Source organism: Balaenoptera physalus (genome assembly GCF_965194825.1).
Source record: "Balaenoptera physalus genome assembly, chromosome: 2".
Taxonomy (NCBI): domain Eukaryota; kingdom Metazoa; phylum Chordata; class Mammalia; order Artiodactyla; family Balaenopteridae; genus Balaenoptera; species Balaenoptera physalus.
In genome coordinates this window covers 67670362-67694584 of record NC_138883.1, presented here as the reverse complement: position 1 = coordinate 67694584, position 24223 = coordinate 67670362, and the positions used below count along the sequence as shown (strand labels likewise).

General features: G+C 36.9%; 1 protein-coding gene across 2 annotated transcripts in view; it reads left to right on the top strand.

Annotated features, from left to right (window-relative positions):
• The window catches only part of SCFD1 (sec1 family domain containing 1), a 132001-nt gene extending 123365 nt beyond the window's left edge, over positions 1–8636 (top strand). The window contains exons 24-25 of one of the 2 annotated variants that reach the window (XR_014261130.1): positions 2267–2541; positions 8405–8636. Coding sequence is in view for 1 of the 2 variants with exons in the window: in XM_082452126.1 (XP_082308252.1) it covers positions 2267–2335; positions 8405–8428 (93 nt within the window). In the remaining variant the exon portion in view is untranslated. The remainder of the gene's footprint in view (positions 1–2266; positions 2542–8404) is intronic. The other variant, XM_082452126.1, reaches the window with a different exon arrangement.
• Positions 8637–24223: the final 15587 nt, after the last annotated feature.

Below are 24223 nucleotides of genomic sequence, written 5' to 3'. Positions count from 1 at the left end.
TAACACTGATGTATTTGATAAAAATTAATTGGATTGATTTTTAACAAGACATTTGATAATACTGATATCAATGACCAAATGTATTGGGAATTTTACTTAAAGCCACCACAAGTTGTTCTTTTGGTGGAAGGTGATTGGCTAGAGAATTAACTAGATTTAGTTAATAATTAATTGTTACATTGAATCAAGGTATTAGTACATTAGTTCAATTTTTAATGGAAGGAAGAAATATCAAATTTGTGCATAATTAAGAATAAATTTACACTGAAATATTACTAAACTGCAGTGTTAAAAATTAAAGCTATACCTACCTTACTGGATGATACAAAAGATTAGAATTTTTGTGTTTATCTTTGTTTTTATATTCTATAAATGCTATAAAAGATGAAAAATGATGACAAATAATTAGAATTAAGAAAGCTTGTCAAGAGTGGAGAGGGAATGTACTTATATAAGCACAAGATTATTCTCAGCTAGTTAATATACCCTGTGCTAATGTTTGGCCAACCCTGAATGAAATGTATTAACTAGTGTTTTTTTTTTTTTTTTTTTTTAATGGTTGTTGATGAACTGACTTTATTTTTTTTTTTTTCCACACACACACACTGTATTTTATTTTTACAAGAGATAAATAGACTGTCACCAAGCATTGTACATGGATGACCACAACAAAAGCAACAATGATTGCAGTTACCAAACATGAAACACACTCATACTATGTCATAATATTGACATTCAGTCCAGTAATCCTCCACTGTAACAGCTCCTTTACTTTGCAGTGAAAATTGATTTGTATATTCTTTGCCTCTGAGTCCTTGTGGGATTTTTTTTTTTTTAATTCAGACAGAAAGTCACAAAAATTATACTCGTCCTCATCAGTTCACTCAGTCCCATGTAATTAATTGTTGTTTTTCATCTTGATCTTTTGTTAGCACTTTTATGAGTTCATCAGTTTTTCATCAGAGTTCTGAAAATGCTTATTCATTCAGTTCAGCAGTATTTAGTGTTTAAAATAGGCCTGTGCTAGGGTCCAAGATAGACTAGGGGGCAACTTGCACTAGCTTGTCAACATTCTTTAACGGAAAATGTAAAGATTGATTTGCACCTGGTTTCTGTCATGCTTTCTTGTTTCTGCTGTTAAGCCTAGTCACGGAGCCTGATTCTGGCTATGTGATCAGAGAGGTATAAAAGACCCTTCCTTGGACAAGACTGGGGCTCCACTGAGACCAGAGTATCTCCACTGTATCTTGGTGGTTCACAACTGAAAATGAAATGTGTCATATTACTGAGATGGGGTCCTGGGAGCTGTGCCTAGAAGTTTTGGACCCCTCTCATGTTTCCCTATGTACTGTGACCTCTACCCTTTGTGAGTATAGCCTCAAGAATCCCAATTATATGACCCTATTTAATGGCTGCACGTACCATCTCATTTTGAAGAAAAGGAGAGTGAGGTGTGACTTTCGTCTTACTTGTTCTCAGAGAAGGTCAGCTAGAACATTTATTAAGCCAGCGATATTATTCGGCTCATACATCACAGAGAAATGTCCTTATCTTGTATTACAAAGCTGTAATTCTTTTTGTTCCTGATTAATTAATCATATTTGCTTTGTTATGGAATAAACTTTTTACTTTACAAAAGAAATCTTACAAATTTGCCTTCAAGTTCACAATACATGTAAGAATTTCAGCATTAAGAACTTACCCAAATTCTCCAGTCACAAAGTGTTGACTGCTTGTAATTGGGTTCCAACATTCTGTCAAAATTCAGAATGAAATTCATAGTTACAGAATGGAATAGGGTATATTAAGACATAAATACTGTATTATCACAGATGAGTCTGAAATGACAGTCCATGCTACTCACACCATATCCTACTTTCAGCATAACAAAACTTGAAGAATGTTTTCTTCAAGTAGTTACAGATCTTACATTGGAAGAATGTTGGCCTAAGATTTTATAAATAATTGTGGCTCCCATGAACTGTGTCAGTAATCACATTCCTTCTATTTTCAGTGTAAATGGCACTAGAAGTGTACCTACCACCTATATTTTGAGGAAAAAAAAAAAACTATGCCCATTTCACTCCTTTATTCCATGTAATTTTAGGATAGACATGTGTACACTAAAATCCAATACTCCCCCCCCTCAAAAAATTAAAACTTTTAAGAATAACAAAAAGTCTTACTAGGTTTAACACCTCTTCTTGGGAATATTGAAAATATTACTTGTTACTTGTATCTGAGTTCTGTATCTGATTTTTTACAGGGGAAACAAGGCAAGCACATCTTATATGGCTGCAGTGAACTTTTTAATGCTACACAGTTCATAAAACAGGTAAAGTGTACTTTTTAGTTTGTTTCTGTTAACATACCCTAAGTTGCTGTTGATATTTTTCAGAAGAGAGCAAGATAATCATGTTCATCTGAACCAGCTGAAACTAAAAGCCATAGAGCTAAAAGAATGTAAGGTTTTACCATGGACAACTATAAAGGAAGCTCTTATAAGTAACATTATTTTCATTATCCCAAATCTATGAAAAGGTAAATTTAATTCAGAAAATTTTTAATTGGAGTAGTGTTACTCACTTAGGCTAAATTCACTTCAGCATTTCCTTGACATACTGTCCACATTTCTGACTTTGCCAAGCTGAGAAATTAAGTAACCTTATTAAGGGGTTGTATGTGCTCAGTTGATACAGGAGAATTACATTCACCTTGCAAGTTAATGACAGCAGTAGCTGAGGTGTACAGAGTCTTTACATTCTTTTACTATTGTTCCCACTACTGTTCTCAGTAATTACATTAACTTCAACTTTTTAAAGCTTAAACTACCTGAGATGCTCAATAGGCTGACCAATAATATCCATTCACCTTTGCCTTGGCTGCCATAAAAATCATAACTGTACCCTGGGTTCGTTTTTAGCAGCTCTTCCTAGCATCTTTTTCTAGCACAAGTTTCTTACCCACATTATATGGTTCTTGTATTTTTAACCTTAATGTGGTGGCCCAGTGGTATTATGAGAATTTCAGACATACAGAAAAACTGAAGAGAATTTGCATTGAACACGTGCATACTCCCCATTAACATTTTATTGTACTTGCTTTATAAGATACCTGTCCATCTTTCCATTCTTCATTCTATTCCTTGCTCCACCTTTATTAATTTCAGAGTAAATTGTAGCTATCAGTATACTTCCCCCTTAATACTTCATTGCCAATATCATTAACTAGATTTCATTATTTGTTTAGTTTGTTGTTGTTGTTGTTTTACCTTTGGAGATAAAATTTACAATAGTGAAATACACGTATCTTAAGTACATTCCTAACTTTGTCAGATGTTTCGTTCACCTGAGTATAACCCAAACCCCTATCAAGATACAGAACCATTACACCACAGAGTTCCTTTATGGCCTTTGCCAGCCAATCCTTGCTCCTAGTCAAAGCCTGCTCCCCAAACACTGTCTTGATGTTTTTCCACCATAGATTAGTCTTGCCTATTTTAGAACATCATGTAAATGGAATTTTTCTTCGTTAGGTTAACTAGAAGATTCTCAATTTTATTAATCCTTTTAATGAACCAGATGGTGTTAATGCTAATTTCCTCTATTTGTTTTCTTTTTTTTTAACCCTTGAATTGTATTTTATTTTTTTTGAATTTTACTTTTTTTTTTTTTTACACTGGAGATTCTTATTACTTATCTATTTTGTACTCTATTTGTTTTCTGTTCATTGGTTTCTACTTTTTATTATTTCCTTTGTGTTGATTGCTTTGGGTTTACTTTGTTCTTCTTTTACTAGCTTCTGATATTGGATAATCATTAAGTCATTAACTTTAGTTTTTCTTTTCTAAAATAAGCATTGAAAATCATAAAATTTAAACTCTTGCCAAACACTGCTTTAGCCACATTCTACAAATGTTGATGTTATGTTTTTATTACCATTGTTGAAAATATTTTTAATTTACCTGGTAGTTTATTCTTTAGCGAATGTGTAGAGATCTATTGTTGTTTCAAGTATTTGTGGGTTTCTAGATATCTTACTCATACTGATTTCTAATTTAATTCCCTTTTTGTCATAGAACATTCTATACATAAGTTCATTATTTCAGAATTTATTTAAGTTCCTCTTCTGGCCCAACATATGGTCTATCTTGTTAAGCACTCCATATGCACTTAAAAAAGAACATGCATTATGCAGAAGTTGAAGGAAGGGTTCTATAAACATTAATTTGGTCAAGGTAGTTGATAGCATTACTTAGATCCTCTATGTCTTTATTGATTTTTTTTTTTTTTTGGTCTAGTTCTATCAGGTATTGAAAGATTGGTATTAAAATCTCTGACTGTGATTGTGGAATTGTCTCTTCCTTTAGTTCTGTCAATTTCTGCTTTTTGTGTTTTTAAGTTCTGTTATTAGGTACATACAGACTTATGATTATTGTATATTCCTGATGAATGGATTCTTTTATATGCAATATTCCTCTACATATCTGGTAATGCTCTTTGTCTTGAGGTCTGCTTTATCTGACATTAATACAGCCACCCTAGCATTCTTACACTTAGTTTGCATCTTATAACTTTTCCATCTGTTTACTTTCAACTTGTCTATGAATTTATATTTAAAGCATATATCTTGTAGGTAGAATATAATTGGATCTTGTGTTGTTTTTTTTTAAAACCATTATACAGTCTCTTTTAATTGGAGTCTATTGGTCTTTTAACATCTAATATAATTATTAATATGATTAGATTTAGGTCTAGCACTTTACTATTTCCTCTGTTCCTCTTTCCTACCTTTCTTTGTATTACTTGAACACTTTTTAGAATTCTACTTTAATTCATCCACAGATTTTTTTTTAGCTATATCTCTGCATTACGAATTTAGGGTTGCTCTGTTATGCCACTTGCGTTAAATGTAGAAACCTTGCAACCATACATACCCTCAACATTTATGCTGTGATTGTCATATTTTACATCTACATACATCATTAACCTCACAAGACAGTAGACAGTGTTACCATTTGTGCTTCAGTCATGTTTATAATAAAGACATAAATCTTTGCATTTATATGGATATAAATTCCAGTGCTCTTCATCCCTACTTATAGCTTTTCTTTTTTTTCTTTTTTTTTGGCTGCATTGGGTCTGCATTGCTGCACGTGGGCTTTCTCTAGTTGCCATAAGCGGAGTCTACTCATTGTTGCGATGCACGGAAATTCTCATTGCAGTGGCTTCTCTTGTTGCGGAGCACGGGCTCTAGGTGCGTGGGCTTCAGTAGTTGTGGCATGCAGGCTCTAGTGCACAGGCTCAGTAGTTGTGGTGCACGGGCTTAGTTGCTCCGCGGCATGTAGGATCTTCCTGGACCAGGGCTCGAACCCTGTGTCCCCTCCATTGGCAGGTGGATTCTTAACCACTGTGCCACCAGGGAAGTCCCCCTACTTATAGATTTTAATTTCCATCTGTTGACTGAAAAACTTTTAGCATTCACTGTAGCTCTGGTATGCTAGCAGTGAGTTCTCTTGATTTTTTATTAGATGAAAATGTCTTTATTTCACCTTTATTCTTAAATAATTATATATATATATATATATATATATATATACACACACACATCTGTACATATATATAAATATTTTTTCTGGATACAAAATTCTGATAGACAGTTTTTCAGCACTTTAAAGATGTCAGTCCGCTGTCTTCTGTCCTTCATTGTTTCTTATAGGAAGTCAGCAGCCATTCAGATCAGTGTAAATTTTTTTTTTAACATCTTTATTGGAGTATAATTGCTTTACAATGGTGTGTTAGTTTCTGCTTTATAACAAAGTGAATCAGTTATACATATACATATATCCCCGTATCTCTTGCATCTCCCTCCCTCCCACCCTCCCTATCCCACCCCTCTAGGTGGTCACAAAGCACCAAGCTGATCTCCCTGTGCTATGAGGCTGCTTCCCACTAGCTATCTATTTTACGTTTGGTAGTGTATATATGTCCATGCCACTCTCTCACTTTGTCCCAGCTTACCCTTACCCCTTCCCGTATCCTCAAGTCCATTCTCTAGTAGGTCTGCGTCTTTATTCCGATCTTGCCCCTAGGTTCTTCATGACCTTTTTTTTTAGATTCCATATATATGTGTTAGCATATGATATTTGTTTTTCTCTTTCTGACTTACTTCACTCTGTATGACAGACTCTAGGTCCATCCACCTCATTACAAATAACTCAATTTCGTTTCTTTTTATGGCTGAGTAATATTCCATTGTATATATGTGCCACATCTTCTTTATCCATTCATCTGTTGTGGACACTTAGGTTGCTTCCATGTCCTGGCTATTGTAAATAGAGCTGCAATGAACATTTTGGTACATAACCCTTTTTGAATTATGGTTTTCTCAGGGTCAGATCAGTGTAAATTTATATGTAATGCATAATCTCTCTCTGGTGCTTTCAAGATTTTATCATTATCTTTGGTTTTCAGCAATTTAATTATAATGTATCTATGCATGACTTCTGTGTATCTTGCTTGGGGATCACTGAGCTTCCTGAATCTATAAATTTATACCTTCACCAAATTTAGGGAATTTTCAGCTGTTTGTTAGTTCTTCAAGAATTTTTATGCCCATTTTTGTCTCTCCTTTTTTTTTTTTTTTTTTTTGAAGCTAGAGAAATTTACAAATTTATTGTCTTTAATACAGAGCTTGGGACTTGCTCCCATCGGGGGGGGGGAGTATATATATGTGTGTATGTATATATATATATGTGTATATATATATATGTGTATATATATATGTGTATATATATATATATGCACTCTTGAGTTCACTCAGAAAAGAAATAATTAATGTGTAATCCTAGAGCAAAGATCAATATGTTTGTCTCTCCTTTTGGGACTCCATTTACATTTATGTTTAACTTTTTATAGTGTCCCACAAATCCCTGAGGATTCTGTTCTTTAACATCTATAAGTTGCTCTGTCTTCAGATTCAATAAGTCTTTCTTCTGCTGTCTCCATTCTGCTGTTTGATGTATTTACCAGTTCTTTAATTTTCACCTGTATTTTTAAAAAATGTAGTTTATATTTTTATGTTGAGATTTCCTTTTTTCATTCATTGTGAGCCTATTTTTCATTATTTCATTGAGGATATTGTCCTAGCTGCTTTTAAAACGTGGTCTACTATGAGCCCACCCTTGGGGTCCAGTGGTTAAGACACTGCACTTCCAATCAATGCAAGGGGTACAGGTTCAATCCCTGGTTGGGGAAGTAGGATCCCATATGCCATGCAACATGGCCAAAAAAAAACCCTGGTCTATTATTACTACACGTGGATCATCTCACTGTTGGTTTCCATTGTCTTTCCCCCTAGAGAATGGCTCCATTTTCCTGTTTCTTCATATGTTTACTAATTTTAGATTGTATCCTTTACATTGTGAATGTTATATTTTGGAAACTGAATTCTATTTCTCTGAAGAGTGTTGGTCAGAACCAAAGTTCAAACTCTGTCTCTTGGGCAGCAGTTCAAATCTCACCTGTTTGTTAGTCTCTCTCATTCATGAGTGGTTCAGGGTTTCACCATAGATTTAGGAAGTCTATATACAGAATTTAGGGCTCCCTCACATTGGCCCTCTCCAGGATTTCCCCCTCACTTTCCAGTAGCTTTAGTTGCCCCCAAACTCTTTCCTCTGGTTTTTCAGGCCAGAAAGACTGCAGGTTTCCTGTCAGTTTTAGCTGCCAGTATAGCACCAACTGTGGCCTGCCTTCAGGCTAAGAGCCACAGAACCAGAGAACTCAGTCCGTGCTATTCCCTCCTTCCAAGTGTTGATTCTGTTCCAGAAGCCGCCTGCTTTCAGTTGCTCCCCATTGCCTACAAGTAGTTGGTTTTTGTATTTGTTTAAAGTTTATAATTTCTATCTCTCTCTCTCATAGACTTGGTGCAATAGTTTACCCAGCCTTCCAGAATTGAAAGCCTTTTCCCTTCCTTTTAATTATCTTTAGAAATATATTAAATGTATTTCTAATTTCTTTTAGAAATAAAATGTATAGAAAAGTGAACTGTCAGCAGTAAAGTCACACATGATGTTGCTTTTCTTTACATTTTCATACTGAGTTAATATTAATTTTTTTATTCTCAGGTTTTTGTTTTCCATTACTTGAATTTACTCCTATATAATGTTTACACATCTTTTTGCCATGACAGTTTTTAAATATCTACGAATCTTAAGCATTTGAGTTAGTGGTGAATATTGAATGAAAGTGTATTATTCTAGAAATGCAGTGCATGAAATAGAAAGCCTGGATTTTACCATGATAAAAGTGTGCATTTAAGGTGTTTACAAATATAATTGAAGCCCAAGTTTCTTTTGTGATTAAAAACAGTAATATTTATGATTTTATGTTTTGTTTTGTTTTAGCTGTCACAACTTGGACAAAAATAACACAGAAGAACCTTAACATGAGAATCTATTTAGAACTTGGATAAATGTAAAAAGTCAAAAGAGCCAGATGTTTCCTTTCTTCATATCAATGTCCTAACAAACAGTGAAACTTAGAGTTATTTGTTAATTTTTAAGGAAATTCTATACTTAATATAATGTGTACTGATTAAAACAATAAAGCATTTCAGAAATAAATTTTAACATTGTACATTATCTCTCCTATTATGTTTGACAAATGAGAAAGAAAGTACTTTGGAAGGAAGGAAAGCTCTGTCTGAATATAATGTTAAAATATTAATATAATAACCAATATGTTATGATTGAAGCTAGTAAAAGTTTAAGAATGTACTATACAAGTGTTATTTGATTGGTTCATGAATCTCCTACATCTCCTAAATTGTATGCATTTTAATTGTAAAATTACCTTCCCATGGTTTGTTTCCCATGTTACCTCTAGATTTTATAGGCACTTTAATGTCTCCTCTCTGTCTGGCACACCTACGTACATTTTATCACATAAAATCCCTCCTTTATATAATGTCAAAAGTCAAACATTAACATCTGGAATGGACAAATACAAAATATTATCCTGTAAAGTTCTAAATAATATGTAAAAGTAAGTGTTAAATTTGATTCTAACCTTCCTATCTGCCTGGCACGCAGCACTAAAAAGGAATGTTGATCAGTTATATATCTCAAGGCAGTCATAAGATAAAAGCAAACCAGTCGCTCCAGAGAAAAAAACTGTTCCTATTATAAAGGCCAGGGAGCTTTTCCTCCTAATGAGCCTCATCAAGAGAAATCTGTAGTGTTACAGACAACATCCTGATGATAATAGATAAAACAACAGATTAATTAACAGAACTGCTTCTTTCTGCACCCCCACCTACCATGAGTCAATGCCATGGTACCAAAGCACAGGTCAAGAAAAATAATTCTAGGTGGGCAGTGGTTGGCTAATCTGACTTATTCCTGGGATGAAATTTAAAGCATGTTTGGACTGCTATAACAAATTACCATAGGCTGGGTGGCTTGTACAACAAACATGTATTTCTCACAATTCTGGATGCTGGGAATTCTAAGATCAAGGTACCAGCAGATCCACTGTCTGGTGAGAACCTTCTTCCTGATTTGCAGACAGCCATGTGTCCTCACATGGTGGAGAGTACAGAGCAAGCTCTGGTCCCTCCATCCCCTTTTAAAGGCACTAATCCCATTGTGGGGACTCCACCCCATGACCTCATCCAAACCCAGTTACCTCCCAAAGACCCTACCTCCAAATACCATTACATTGGGGAAAAGACAGTCTCTTCAATAAATGGTGCTGGGAAAACTGGACAGCTACACGTAAAAGAATGAATTTAGAACATTCTTTAACACCATACACAAAAACAAACTCAAAATGGATTAAAGACCTACATGTAAGACCTAATACTATAAAGCTCTTAGAGGAAAACATAGGCAGAACATTTTCGACATAAATGGCGCAATATCTTTTTTGATCCGTCTCCTAGAGCAATGGAGATAAAGACAAAAATAAACAAACGGGACCTAATTAAACTCAAAAGCTTTTTTGCACACAAAGGAAACCATAAAAAAAATGAAAAGACAACCCACATAATGGGAGAAAATATTCGCAAACAATGTTACCGAGGAGGGATTCATTTCCAAAATTTACAAACAGCTCATCCAGCTCAATATCAAAAAAACAAACAACCCAATCAGAAAGTGGACAGAAGACCTGAATAGACATTTCTCCAAAGAAAACATACCGATGGCCAACAGGCACATGAGAAGATGCTCAACATTGCTGATTATTAAAGAAATGCAAATCAAAACTACAATGAGACATCACCTCACACCAGTCAGAATGACCGTCATCAAAAAGTCTACAAACAATAAATGCTGGAGTGGGTGTGGAGGAAAGGGAACATAAATGTCCCTAAGTGCAAACTAAATGTCCATCAACAGAGGAATGGATAAGGAAGATGTGGTACATACATACAATGGAATATTATTCAGCCATTAAAAATAATGAAATAATGCCATACTGCCATTTGCAGCAACATGAATAGACCTGGAGATTATCATAATAGGTGAAATAAATCAGAGAAAGACAAATATCATATGATATTGCTTATATGGGAAAGCTAAAAAAAAAAAAATTTATACAAATGAACTTATTTACAAAACAGAAACAGACTCACAGACTTAGAAAACAAACTTATGGTTACCAAAGGGGAAAGGTGGGGGGGAGGGATAAATTGGGAGTTTGGGATTGACATATACACACTACTACATTTAAAATAAACAACAAACAAGGACTGTATAGCACAGGGAACTCTGATCAATATTCTGTAACAACCTAAATGGGAAAAGAATTTGAAAAAGAATAGATATGTGTATACGTATAACAGAATCACTTTGCTGTACACCTGAAACTAACACAACATTGTAAATCAACTGTACTCCAATACAAAATAAAGATAAATACCATTACATTGGTGATTAAGGCTTCAGCATTTGAATTTGTGCGAGACACATTCAGTCCATAGCACTACATCTGCCAAAGTGGCTGGCACTCAGGGCTTCTGGAGAGACCATTATGCAAAGACAATAAGGCTAATCAAGGTGATAAGCTACAGAGGAGAAAAAGCAACGTCCCTGTCTCCTTAGAAATGGAGAAGTCAGACTCTAAATAAATGTTCAGAATGCTCTTTTCTTGTTACCTTTGCATTTTAAAATGAGTTAGGGTCAGAATGGCCATCATTAAAAAGTCTACAATTGAATACTGGAGAGGGTGTGGAGAAAAGGGAACCCTCCTGCACTGTTGGTGGGAATGTAAATTGATACAGCCACTATGGAGAACAGTATGGAGGTTCCTTAAAAAACTACAACTACAACTACCATATGACACAGCAATCCTACTACTGGGCATATACCCTGAGAAAAACATAATTCAAAAAGATACATGTACCACAATGTTCATTGCAGCACTATTTACAATAGCCAGGACATGGACGCAACCTAGATGTCCACTGACAGATGAATGGATAAAGAAGATGTGGCACATATATACAATGGAATATTACTCAGCCATAAAAAGGAACGAAACTGAGTTATTTGTAATGAGGTGGATGGACCTAGAGTCTGTCATACAGAGTGAAGTAAGTCAGAAAGAAAAAAACAAATACTGTATGCTAACACATATATACGGAATCTGAGGGAAAAAAAAAAAAAAAGGTCATGAAGAACCTAGTGGCAGGGCAGGAATAAAGACACAGATGTAGAGAAGGGGCTTGAGGACATGGGGAAGGGGAAGCTGGGACAAAATGAGAGAGTAGCATTGACATATATATGCTACCAAATATAATATGGATGGCTAGTGGGAAGCTGTTGCATAGCACAGGGAGATCAGCTCGATGCTTTGTGACCACCTAGAGGGGTGGGATAGGGAGGGTGGGAGGGAGGCTCAAGAGAGGGGATATGGGGATATATGTATACATATAGCTGATTCACTTTGTTGTGTGGCAGAAACTAACACAACATTGTAAAGGAATTATACTCCAATAAAGATTAAAAAAACTAAACAACAAAAAAAAAACCATAATCCACTGAAGCAAATATAAAACAGTATATTAAAAAAAAACCAAAAAAGCAAAAAGATACATGCACCCTTGTGTTCATAGTAGCACTAGTCACAATAGCCAAAACATGGAAACAACCTAAATGTCCATCAACTGATGAATGGATAAAGAAGATGTGGTACGTATACACAATAGCCATTAAGAGAGAATGAAATAATGCTATTTGCAGCAACATGGATGCAGCTAGGGATTATCATACTAAGTGAAGTAAGTCAGAAAGAGAAAGACAAATACCATACGATATCACTTATATGTGGAATCTAAAATATGGCACAATGAACCTATCTACAAAACAGAAACAGACTCACAGACTTGTGGTTGCCAAGGTGGGGTGGGGGAGGGAGAGGGATGGACTGGGAGTTTGGGGTTAGTAGATGCAAACTATTACATTTAGAATGGATAAACAACAAGGTCCTACTGTAAAGCACAGGGAACTATATTCAATATCCTGTGATAAACCATAATGGAAAAGAATATAAATATATATATATGTGTGTGTGTGTGTATAACTGAGTCACTTTGCTGTACAGCAGAGATTACCACAACACTGTAAATCAACTCTACTTCAATTTTAAAAATTGAAGAAAAAAATGAGTTAGAAAAATAGTCTTGTCAATGAATGTACAGTAATTTCTTTCAAGCTTGCCTTAAGTTCATATAAAATGTTCTGATACAGAAACATTTTTGTGGGACTATAAAGGTTTTGGGCCTTTTAAAGAAATCTCTGGGGAAACTTTGGCCTTTCTCAAACTGTCCAAGCTTAGTCCCATCTGTCCTGGTGTGCGTTACCTAGCATGGTCATCCACAATATTGCCAGGGTCACAGTTGCTGCTATCTTGGGCTAGGGAGCTCAGCAAGTCTGAACCAGCAAGGCCAGAGCTTGACTGATTCAGAAACCAGTTTCATCTGTCTCCACAAGGGTTATTCTCTTCAGAGGAATTGATTCCTGCCCCGAGAAAGCTCAGATGAGAGGCAAAGATCAATAGGAAAGGGAACTGCTCTGCCAGGTGATTTACAAAAGTTGCATGCATCAATTAATCCTCACAACAGCACTGTCAAGTAGGTGGTACAGCTCCGATTTTATAGATGGAAGCAAAACTCAGAGGGTTAAATACCCTGCTCAAAGTCATGGCTGGTACATGGTGGAGCCAAAGACAGCATGCACATCTGTCTGCTCCAAGTCCCACTGCTGAAAATCTCCTGGCTGAGGAAGCAGGAAGCTTGGAGTCTTGCCAAGCCACTCCTCACCGATCAACCTGAGTCAGTCACTTTACCCCTCTTTTTCCTCCTGTGCATAATGAGTGGTACAGAGCAGGGGCATCTAACATGGGGCCCTCCAGGCCATGCAGCTCACCTGAACCAGCCAGCTCAGGATGTTCAACAAAACAAACACCTTACCAATGAGCTCACACACAGGAACTGGCAGAGTCAGCCGCCTGTCTGAAAGAATTTGAGTAGTTTGGCATAAATGTGGGAAAGGTCAGATGGGGCTCTGCAATGAAAGGGAAAGGCAAAATTAAAAAGGACTGAGAGGAAATTCAAGTCAAGACGGAAGTTTGCCCTGAAACGGAAGCTTCTGTTTCCTCACCATTGGGTACTTTTGTGCTGTGACAAACTGCAAGACACACCCCATCGTGGTGTGATCTAAACTGTGAATTTTCAACTCATCCCCTTAAAATTCACAATTTTTAAGTAATATTCAAAAGAAGGTGAATAGAAGTTGTGTGAATACTTTTTAACTTACTTCAATAGACCCAGATCATCGCACCATAGACATTTGGAGAAATTTTTTCACGATTTTTTAAGATTGCAAGGCACAGAGCAACCTGACTCCAGGGGCTGATGAGACTGTACTGAGGTGACATGTGACTAAAGAAAACTGGAAACTGAATTTCTGATTTGTTATAGTGACCACATCAAATTGGACATAGACTTAGCAGAGAGAACTAGGGACTATTCAACTACGCTTTGTTGAATTGCCCTGGGTTCAACAGAATCATAAATCTCAAAAGTTTATATCCAGTGTTATTTACAATAGCCAAGACAAGGAAGCAACCCAAGTGTCCATCAACAGACGAATGGACAAAGAAGATGTGGTACATATATACAATGGAATATTACTCAGCCATAAAAAAGAATGAAATTTTGCCATTTTCAGCAACAGGGATGGACTTGAAGGTTATTATGCTAAGTGAAATAAGTCAGACACAGAAAGACAATACAGTATGATATCACTTATATGTGGAATCTAAAAATACAACAAACTAGTGAATATAGCAAAAAAGTAACAGATTCACAGATATAGAGAACAAACCAGTGGTTACCAGTGGGGAGAGTGAAGGGGAGAGGGGCAATATAGGGGTAGGGGATTAAGAGGTACAAACTATTAAACTATTATGCATAAAATAAGCTACATGGATATATTATACAATTCAGGGAATATAGCAAATATTTTATAATAACTAAACGGAGTATAACCTTTAGAAATTGTGAATCACTATACTGTACACCTGTAACATATAATATTATACATCAATTATACTTCAATTTTAAAAAGTTTATATCCAAAGAAGTTTCTGGATGTTGATGAGTGTGTGCCAGGCTTTAAATGTTTGTAGCTACTACCACCGGCATTTTTCACAGAACTAGAACAAAAAATTTCACAATTTGTATGGAAACAGAAAAGACCCCGAATAGCCAAAGCAATCTTCAGAACGAAAAATGGAGCTGGAGGAATCAGGCTCCCTGACTTCAGACTATATTACAAAGCTACAGTAATCAAGACAGTATGGTACTGGCACAAAAACAGAAATATAGATCAATGGAACAGGATAGAAAGCCCAGAGATAAACCCATGCACATATGGTCACCTTATCTTTGATAAAGGAGGCAAGCATATACAGTGGAGAAAAGACAGCCTCTTCAATAAGTGGTGCTGGGAATACTGGACAGCTACATGTAAAAGCATGAAATTAGAGCACTCCTTAACACCATACACAAAAATAAACTCAAAATGGATTAAAGACCTAAATGTAAGGCCAGACACTATCAAACTCTTAGAGGAAAACATAGGCAGAACACTCTATGACATAAATCACAGCAAGATCCTTTTTGACCCACCTCCTAGAGAAATGGATATAAAAACAAAAGGAAACATATGGGACCTAATGAAACTTAAAAGCTTTTGCACAGCAAAGAAAACCATAAACAAGAGGAAAAGACAACCCTCAGAATGGGAGAAAATATTTGCAAATGAAGCAACTGACAAAGGATTAATCTGCAAAATTTACAAGCAGCTCATGCAGCTCAATAACAAAAAAACAAACAACCCAATCCAAAAATGGGCAGAAGACCTAAATAGACATTTCTCCAAAGAAGATATACAGATTGTCAGCAAACACATGAAAGATTGCCCAACATCATTAATCATTAGAGAAATGCAAATCAAAACTACAATGAGATATCATCTCACACCAGTCAGAATGACCATCATCAAAAAATCTACAAACAATAAATGCTGGAGAGGGTGTGGAGAAAAGGGAACACTCTTGCACTGTTGGTGGGAATGAAAATTGATACAGCCACAATGGAGAACAGTATGGAGGTTCCTTAAAAAACTAAAAATAGAACTACCATACGACCAGCAATCCCACTAGTGGGCATATACCCTGAGAAAACCATAATTCAAAAAGAGTCATGTACCAAAATGTTCATTGCAGCTCTATTTACAATAGCCAGGACATGGAAGCAACCTAAGTGTCCATCATCGGATGAATGGATAAAGAAGATGTGGCACATATATACAATGGAATATTACTCAGCCATAAAAAGAAATGAAATTGAGTTATTGTAGTGAGGTGGATGGAGTTAGAGTCTGTCATACAGGGTGAAGTAAGTTAGAAAGAGAAAAACAAATACAGTATGCTAACGCATATATATGGAATCTAAGGGGAAAAAAAAAAAGGTCACGAAGAACCTAGTGGTAAGACGGGAATAAAGACACAGACCTACTAGAGAATGGCCTTGAGGATATGGGGAGGGGGAAGGGTAAGCTGTGACAAAGTGAGAGAGTGTCATGGACATATATACACTACCAAATGTAAAATAGATAGCTAGTGGGAAGCAGCCGCATAGCACAGGGAGATCAGCTCGGTGCTTTGTGACCACCTAGAGGGGTGGGATAGGGAGGGTGGGAGGGAGGGAGATGCAAGAGGATAGAGATATGGGAACATATGTATATGTATAACTGATTCACTTTGTTATAAAGCAGAAACTAACACACCATTGTAAAGCAATTATACTCCAATAAAGATGTTTAAAAAAAAAGAGAGAGAAGGAAAAAATTAAGGTAGAAAAAAAAATGTTTGTAGCTGCTTTTATCATGGAAACCTCAGGATGATTCTAAATTATCAATCATCAACCCCATCAATGTGGCTCAGTTTCAAGAGGAACAGCAGATTGTGCTAAAAGCAAGCTCTATGTACGAAGATGACACAGTATCCTAAGAATCCAGAGACAGCTACATCAACTCCAGGACTCTCCTGAAGGACCATGGCTAAGTGGCTGTAATAACATGTTGATTTTTCTGCCAGTATCCTGTTCCCTGATTTTTGTCACCCCAGTCTTTGCTTCCTCTTCTTTCACCATGTGACTCAGGTGGAGCCGACACCATTCCTGACAAGTAAATGGTTAAGGGATAGATAAGTAAACAAATCCAGCCAAGGAGAGGCAATTAGATTCCTGCTGAGACAAAACAGGGTCACTCTCTTTTCTGCTGGACTTAAACTGGACGGCCTTAAATATGAGGTTGTCGATATTGCCACAAGATGCATGAGAATGAAACCAATGCAGAGCCCAGAGATGTCCTAATGACATCATTTGAACCCGCTGGGTTCAAATCTGAGTGTTGGAGCCAGAGGCAGACACAGTAAAATGCAACGGATGATTGCAACATCCTTTGAAAGCCAAAGAAATGTAAACCAGACAAAACATAAGAAACAGTGATTTTTCAGACAATGGATGTCAGGAAGCACAGGACAGGGATCCCTAAGAGAAGAAAACAAACAAGATGAGCCCTACAATTGCACCAGCTTACTTCCTGGAGAGACTTTTTTCAGGGTGCAGCACAGGCAGGGCTGGCCCAGATGAGACAGAGTTGGACATCTGGGAAGGTTGAGGCAGCTTGAGGTCATAGGGTAGAATAATGGAAAGAAGAAAGCTACACAGGTAGAGAGTTCTAGAGATCTTCAGAGGGTCAGATGAATACTGATCAGTACCTGTGTGTGAAGAAACTACCCAAGGTAGGGAAAGAACTACCTAAAAGAGTTATACAGGGAGCAGGAACAATTGTCTTTGCTCTTATGGGGTCAGAAATAGTATCTGTTCCCATCAACCAATTACCTCATAAATCATGCAGGGATTGGCAAAGTACTCCAAAAGGTTTTGCCTCAGTAGTGGGGAAAATTAGCCTGACTAAATGCTATTGTGGTCCCATCTAACAAACCTTAAAAGCAAAATTCAAAAGGAGTGTTTCTAAGTAACTTAACCTTGTGCAGAAAAGTTCAAGAATAGAGAAATACAAACATATCTAAGCCACCAACAAGATACAAGTTACAGCATCTAATAAATCATACTAATGTTTTCTTAGGTCAGTCTACCAAAGCAATAGAAATAAAAGCAAAAATAAACAAATGGGACCTAATCAAAATTATAAGCTTTTGCACAGCAAAGGAAAGCATAAAAAAAAGAAAAGAACCTACGGACTGGGAGAAAATATTTGCAAATGATGTGACCAATAAGGAGTTAATTTCCAAAGTATACCAACACCTCATACAACTCAACAACAAAAAACAAATAACCCAATCAAAAAATGGGCAGAAGACCTAAATAGACATTTCTCCAAAGAAGACATACAGATGGCCAACAGGAATATGAAAAGATGCTCAACATCACTAATTATTAGAGAAATGCAAATCAAAACTACAGTGAGGTATCACCTAACACCTGTCAGAATGGCCATGATTAAAGAGTCTAAAAATAAGAAATGCTGAAAAGGGTGAGGAGAAAAGGGAACCCTCCTACACTGTTGGTGAGAATGTAAATTGGTGCAGACACTATGGAGAACAGTATGGAGGTTCCTCAAAAAACTAAAAATAGAGTTGCCATATGATCCAGTAATCCCACTCCTGGGTATATATCTGAAGAACACTCTAACTTGAAAAGATACATGCACCCCAATGTTCATAGCAGCACTATTACAATAGCCAAGACATGGAAACAACCTAAATGTCCATTGACAGATAAATGGATAAAGAAGATGTGGTGCATATATATAATGGCTTACTACTCAGCCATAAAAAAGAAGAAATGATGCCATTTGTAGCAACATGGATGAACCTAGAGATTATCATACCAAGCAAAGTAAGTCAGACAGAGAAAGACAAATATCATATGATATCACTTATATGTGGAATCTAAAATATGACACAAATGAACTTATCTACAAAACAGACTCACAGACATAGAAGAACAGACGTGCAGTTGCCAAGAGGGAGGGGAGTGGGGAAAGGTTGGATTGGGCGTTTGGGACTAGCAGATGCAAGCTACTGCATATAGAATAGATAAACAACAAGGTCGTATTGTATAGCACGGGGAACTATATTCAATATCCTGTAATAAACCATAATGGAAAAGAGTATGAAAAAGAATATATATATATATATATATATATATATATATATAACTGAATCACTTTGCTGTACACCAGAAACTAACACAACATTGTACATCAACTATACTTCAATAAAAAAAAAATTAGTGTCTAAAATCCAATCAAAACTTATCAGATAAGATTATAGGACAATAAAGCACACAATGAAGAGAAAAATTCTCAATAGAAACCTACCCAGAAATGCCAGGGCTGACAGAATTAATAGACAAAGACATTAAAACAATTATTATAACTACATTCCATATAGTCAAGAAGGTAGAAGAAAGTTTAAGCATTTTTAAGTAACGATGTAGAGGATATTTTTTAAAAAGCCCCCATTGAACTTAATAGAAATAAAACATTCAATGTCTCAGATTAAAAATTTGCTAGATATATTTGTAGAATAATCATATTTATAAATTGAACTTAAAGCTTAAGAAGACCTGGGCTTTTTCAGTTTTGGGTTTAATGAACCAAAAGTCAACTTTTTAAACAAAAGTGTTTTCTATGACCAAAAACTTACAGTGACAGCCTTAAGACATACCTGAAGCTCTTTTATGCCAATTACCTGAGTCAATAAATTCACTTTTTGGCTTAAGACAGTTTGAGAGGACTTTCTGCCATTTGCAAAACAAAACAAAACAGAAACAAAAACAAACAAACAAAAAAGCCATGAAATAGTTGCCAAATTCTGGAAATTATATCAGTCTAACTGATTCTGGGAAAACACATTCTCTTTCACAGAGCTGCTAAAACCAATGCTGACACCTATTATCAACAAAAACGTGGATGTAGATTCAGAATTGAGATGTATCTGCAGAATACAAGCCATAAATCAAGAACTCCCTAGTCTTTTAGATATAAGAATTCTCATTGATTTTCATATTTGACCAGTTACTTACACTAGGCCTAAAACTATGAACCTTTGTGAGAATAAAATTGATTAAACTGTTTATGGACTACTTTCTGTTTGTGCTGCTAAAATGTTTTTAATTGTTAATTCTGTGAGTAATTTTTTACATTATGCAGTTTACACACAAACAAATTTCTGATCATGTATCCTCTACTTAAAAAACAAAAGACAACTTGGATTAGACAATCAAGTGCCCTACCATAATTAATATTCTAAGATTACAACCAAACTTACAGAAAACTGATTTATAAACCTGTATTCCAATTTATTGATAATTTAACATACTAAAAGTCAGCAGTGGTCAATTGCATGGGTCATACCTTATGAGAGGCAGAAGACCAAAGAAGAGGAAATTAACAGCTTTAAACTTCTGTTATCGGACAAGGACTTTCTTAGGTGTTTTAAATATTAGCTCATTTAATCCTCATAAAACCCCTAAGAAAATAGGTAATACTATTCCTGCTTTGCAGATGAGGAAATATAAGTTCAGAATTCAGCCACTATACAAGGTCACTCAGTTAGTAAGTGGTGGAATTTGTACTGCTCAGATCTGAGTCTAGAGCCTTTTCTTTTGAAATGAGGAATTAGAGGATATTAGGAAAATTAGGATATTAGAAATTAGAGGACATAGAGGTTAGAGATACTAAGAGATACTTCTACCAAGTTATTTCAGCCTGATGACTTGTCTAAGTATAGTTGTCCCTTGGTATCCATGGGGATGGGTTCCAGGACCCCCATAGATACCAAATTCCATGAATGCTCAAGTCCCTTATATAAAATGGTATAGTATCTGCATATAACCTAAGCACATCCTCCTCTATACTTTAAATCATCTCTAGATTACTTATAATACCTTATACAATGTAAGCGCTATGTAAATAGTTGCCAGTGTGGAGCAAATTCAAGTTTTGCTTTTTAGAACTTTCTGGAATTTTTCTAAAAATATTTTTGATCCACAGCTGGTTGAATTCACAGATGCAGAACCAGAGGATACGGAGGGCCAAATGTATATGTTTGCTCAATAACCAGGACTGACTAGCAGAGGCTGGTACTTACAGTAAATGTTTGATGGGAGGTTAGATGATAGATGAATGAAAATTCTAGCCACAAACCCTCATTCACTGACTCTGTTTCAGAAATCCAATGTGGCCATGTGCCCTCATTCATTCATTCAAGTAAACAAACATTTATTAAAAGCCTCTTATGTGCAAAATACTCTGGGGATGCTAGAGTTACAAAGTCAAAAAGACACAATTATAACTTCCCTCATTTCCCAAAAGATTGGAGACAGTATCTTGACTTCTTCTAGCCAGTGTATAAGGAGTTACACCATTTTCAGAAATGAAGTTTCTAAATCATAGTGCAGGGTGGTAGGTTGTAAGAAAACCCTTGAGCAATAAGCTAGTTCTTGTTGGGTTCAATTAGACCTAGTACAGGCAACCCTTAGCACGTGAATGGTCCTCAGCTCTATCTACTTCCTTCAGATAGTTGCCTTTCTGTCCTTGAAAGAGAAAGTCCTTTCCAGTATCTTTCCTAGATGCTGGTGCTTTTTCAGGGCAAGCTGAAAACATATCTTCATTAAATAAATGAGAACACATCCATACCGTGGAACCCTGTGCATCTGCAAAAAGTAATAAAGAAACTCTTGCTGTACTATTATGGGATAGTCTACAAGACTACAGATATATTGTTAAGTTAAAAAAAAAAAAGATGCAGAGCACTGCATATAGTATTCTATGTGTAAAAAAAGAAAAAAGAAAGTATGTACACTTATTATATGTCTATAGAATAGCTCAGGAAGGATACACAAGAAATTGGTAATAGTGTTTGCTTCCTGGAAAGGGTGCCTGGGGTACAGGTATGTGAGGGAGACCTAGAGGCTTTTCATTGTCTACCTTTTATATATTTTGAATTTAGTACCATATGTGCATTATGTATTTCATTAAAATTGAGTGGGGGGGAGAGACCTTTTGTGGTATACCAGGAGACAATAGATTGTTTTAGGTCACAAAATCTAATCGCAAATCTGATAGGATCTTTTAATTTCCCATTTTACTTTCTCTCTCCATAACATTTAGCATTGTTGTCTACTCCCTTCTTAAAATTCTCCTTCTTTAGCCTCCATGACTTAAAAGTACCATTTGATTTGCCATCTGTTCCTGTCATTCCTGAGATTCGGACACCCTGGATAAGAATCAAGGGAAGAAAGTATCATTGGCTTTGTCATAGAATACTTTGTATAGGAACAGCTGGTTTTACCACATCTTGCCATTTGTGAAAAATCAAGAGCAGCTATGCAACACTACACAGGTTGATATTAACGTCTATATTAAAAAATACTAATCTACAACTGAGCATTGGAGCCAGACTGCCTGAATTCAACCCCAGCCTTATCTGCTCTTACCTGTGTGGCCCCAGGCAAGCTCCTTAATTTCTGAAAGCTTCAACCTCCTCACCTCTACAAAGGGGAAATAATTTTACAATCTCATAAAATTGTTGTGCAGATTAAATGACATAATCCATGAAAGTGCTAGTTACAAGGTCTGAAGCTCGGTCCATGTCAGCTATGACTAAATCCCACCATGTAAGTTTCTTGAGGGCAGGACTCTGTGATCCACTCAGGGGACAGCTAAGTGGTCCAGCAGAGACCTTTCCTGCCACAAGGTGCTATGAGCGCCTTGGGAGTGGTTCTCACAAACAAGAACCCAGGAGCCAGGCCCTCAACACTGCAACCTTTGGGCTCCATGTGGCTACATCAGGGACGTGCCCGAGACCTTCCTAAAGACTCTGGTGTCACTCTGTTGTTCAAGAAGCCTGCTGTGGCCAAGACACAAGTCCTCAGGCATAGGAGCAAGATTATATAGACAGCAAAGCAAAGTTCTCTGCCCCATTCTACACTTCTCTCAGCTGCTAAAAGTTGGTGTCAAAGGTGCAGCTCTCCTCTGTGTACACAATCCTATTCCTCCAGTCAGGAAGGTAAGACCCTCACCAGCCTCTCTGTAGCCATCTGTTCAAATATCTCCTCTTGGAGAACCACAAAATGTCCCAAGTTGTCCCCTATGCTGTAGTAACAGGAAGGGAAGGAAATAAATCAACCAATTTTCTCGTTCCTCAGATGTCATCTGTGATTTGCTCTGCCTCTCCCCTGGCACAGTGTCTGATGTGATCCCCCCGTGTGGTCTGCAGGTGGGTAATGCGTGCCAGCTATCACCTCTCTCCTGGCTGCCCATGTGGCAAACCTGCCAATGTCTACACCCGTGGATCTGCCTTGGCATGAACTCTGAATCCTAACATGACACCAAGAGGCTGCTCCTGTGTCTCAACAAAGACCAGGATTCAGCCTCACGATCCCCGGCATTCAGGCGCCCTGAATTCAGAGAAATGTTTGGTGGCCCAAGACCCTGATGCTGACATCAGAATCCAGCCCTGGAAACAATCCTTTGGCTCCAGAGTGCTTGGTACTCAGGTTTCTAATAAACTGCTTGTGTTTAGAAGGAAAGCTGTCCAAAGGCGAGAGTGAAAGAGACCACTTTGATTTTGAAGTTGGTAAAATAAGGATAATAGTTTACAAAATGTAGAAATAAGCTCCCACTTCAAGGAGACCTTTGTCCTTTGTCCTCTTTAGGCAAACGCCCTTCTCAGCTGATGTTTTCTTTCCTTCTTCCACCTCCTCACAAACCCCACCTTTCATATCAATAGGGAACTCCAAGGTTGATAGATTTAGCCCAAATATATCCAGAAAATAGATGCCCATGGATAAGAAAAATTAAAGAAGCTTTTCCCAACTGCTTTTAAATATTCCAATTTAATTTACCTTCTAACTCCCATGTCCCTGTGCACGCTTACTAAGGAGCTAGAGCATTGTATCATCTGACCTCAGGCTATGTCTTCATCTCTGCCCATCGGAACTGGATGTCTTGTTTTCAAAAATTATAATGAAATTATTTCATTTTAACAGAAGGAAGAAGAGAGGATGGTAATAAGTGAATAGAGAGCATTGGGGTTTGGGAGCCATTGCCTTATTCTCTCAAATGAAAACTTCTGGAACTGTAAGACAGAAGAAGCTCAGGATTGAAGGGGCCTCCAACTGGCCCAGTCTAACTGTTCAAATCCCCTCTATTACACCTGCACCAACCCGGCCCCCACCCAGCCCAGGAGTCCTTCAGGGTCAGGGCTGTACCTTCTTTCTGAGGCAATCAGACACATCCTTGGACAGCTGAGCCAGACTATAGGAAAGCTCAGGAAATTCCACCTTCACACATGCACGAGCAGGTCAAACTTCTGACACCATGCTTCTTTTCATCACCTAATTATAAAGGTACCAACCTGTCTTCAAGGAAATGCTTATCAATCAGCCATCAGAGAGCAGGCAATCTGAGAACTGCTGGTGCACATATAAGCAGAAGTCTTCTTAAAGAGAGAAGCCTCACTAATTCTCCAAAAGTCTTCACTTTCGAAGCCACCCTAGATCCTGACACAGTGTTTATGAGTCCCACTTACTAAAAGCATCTCTTCTGCAGAGTAAC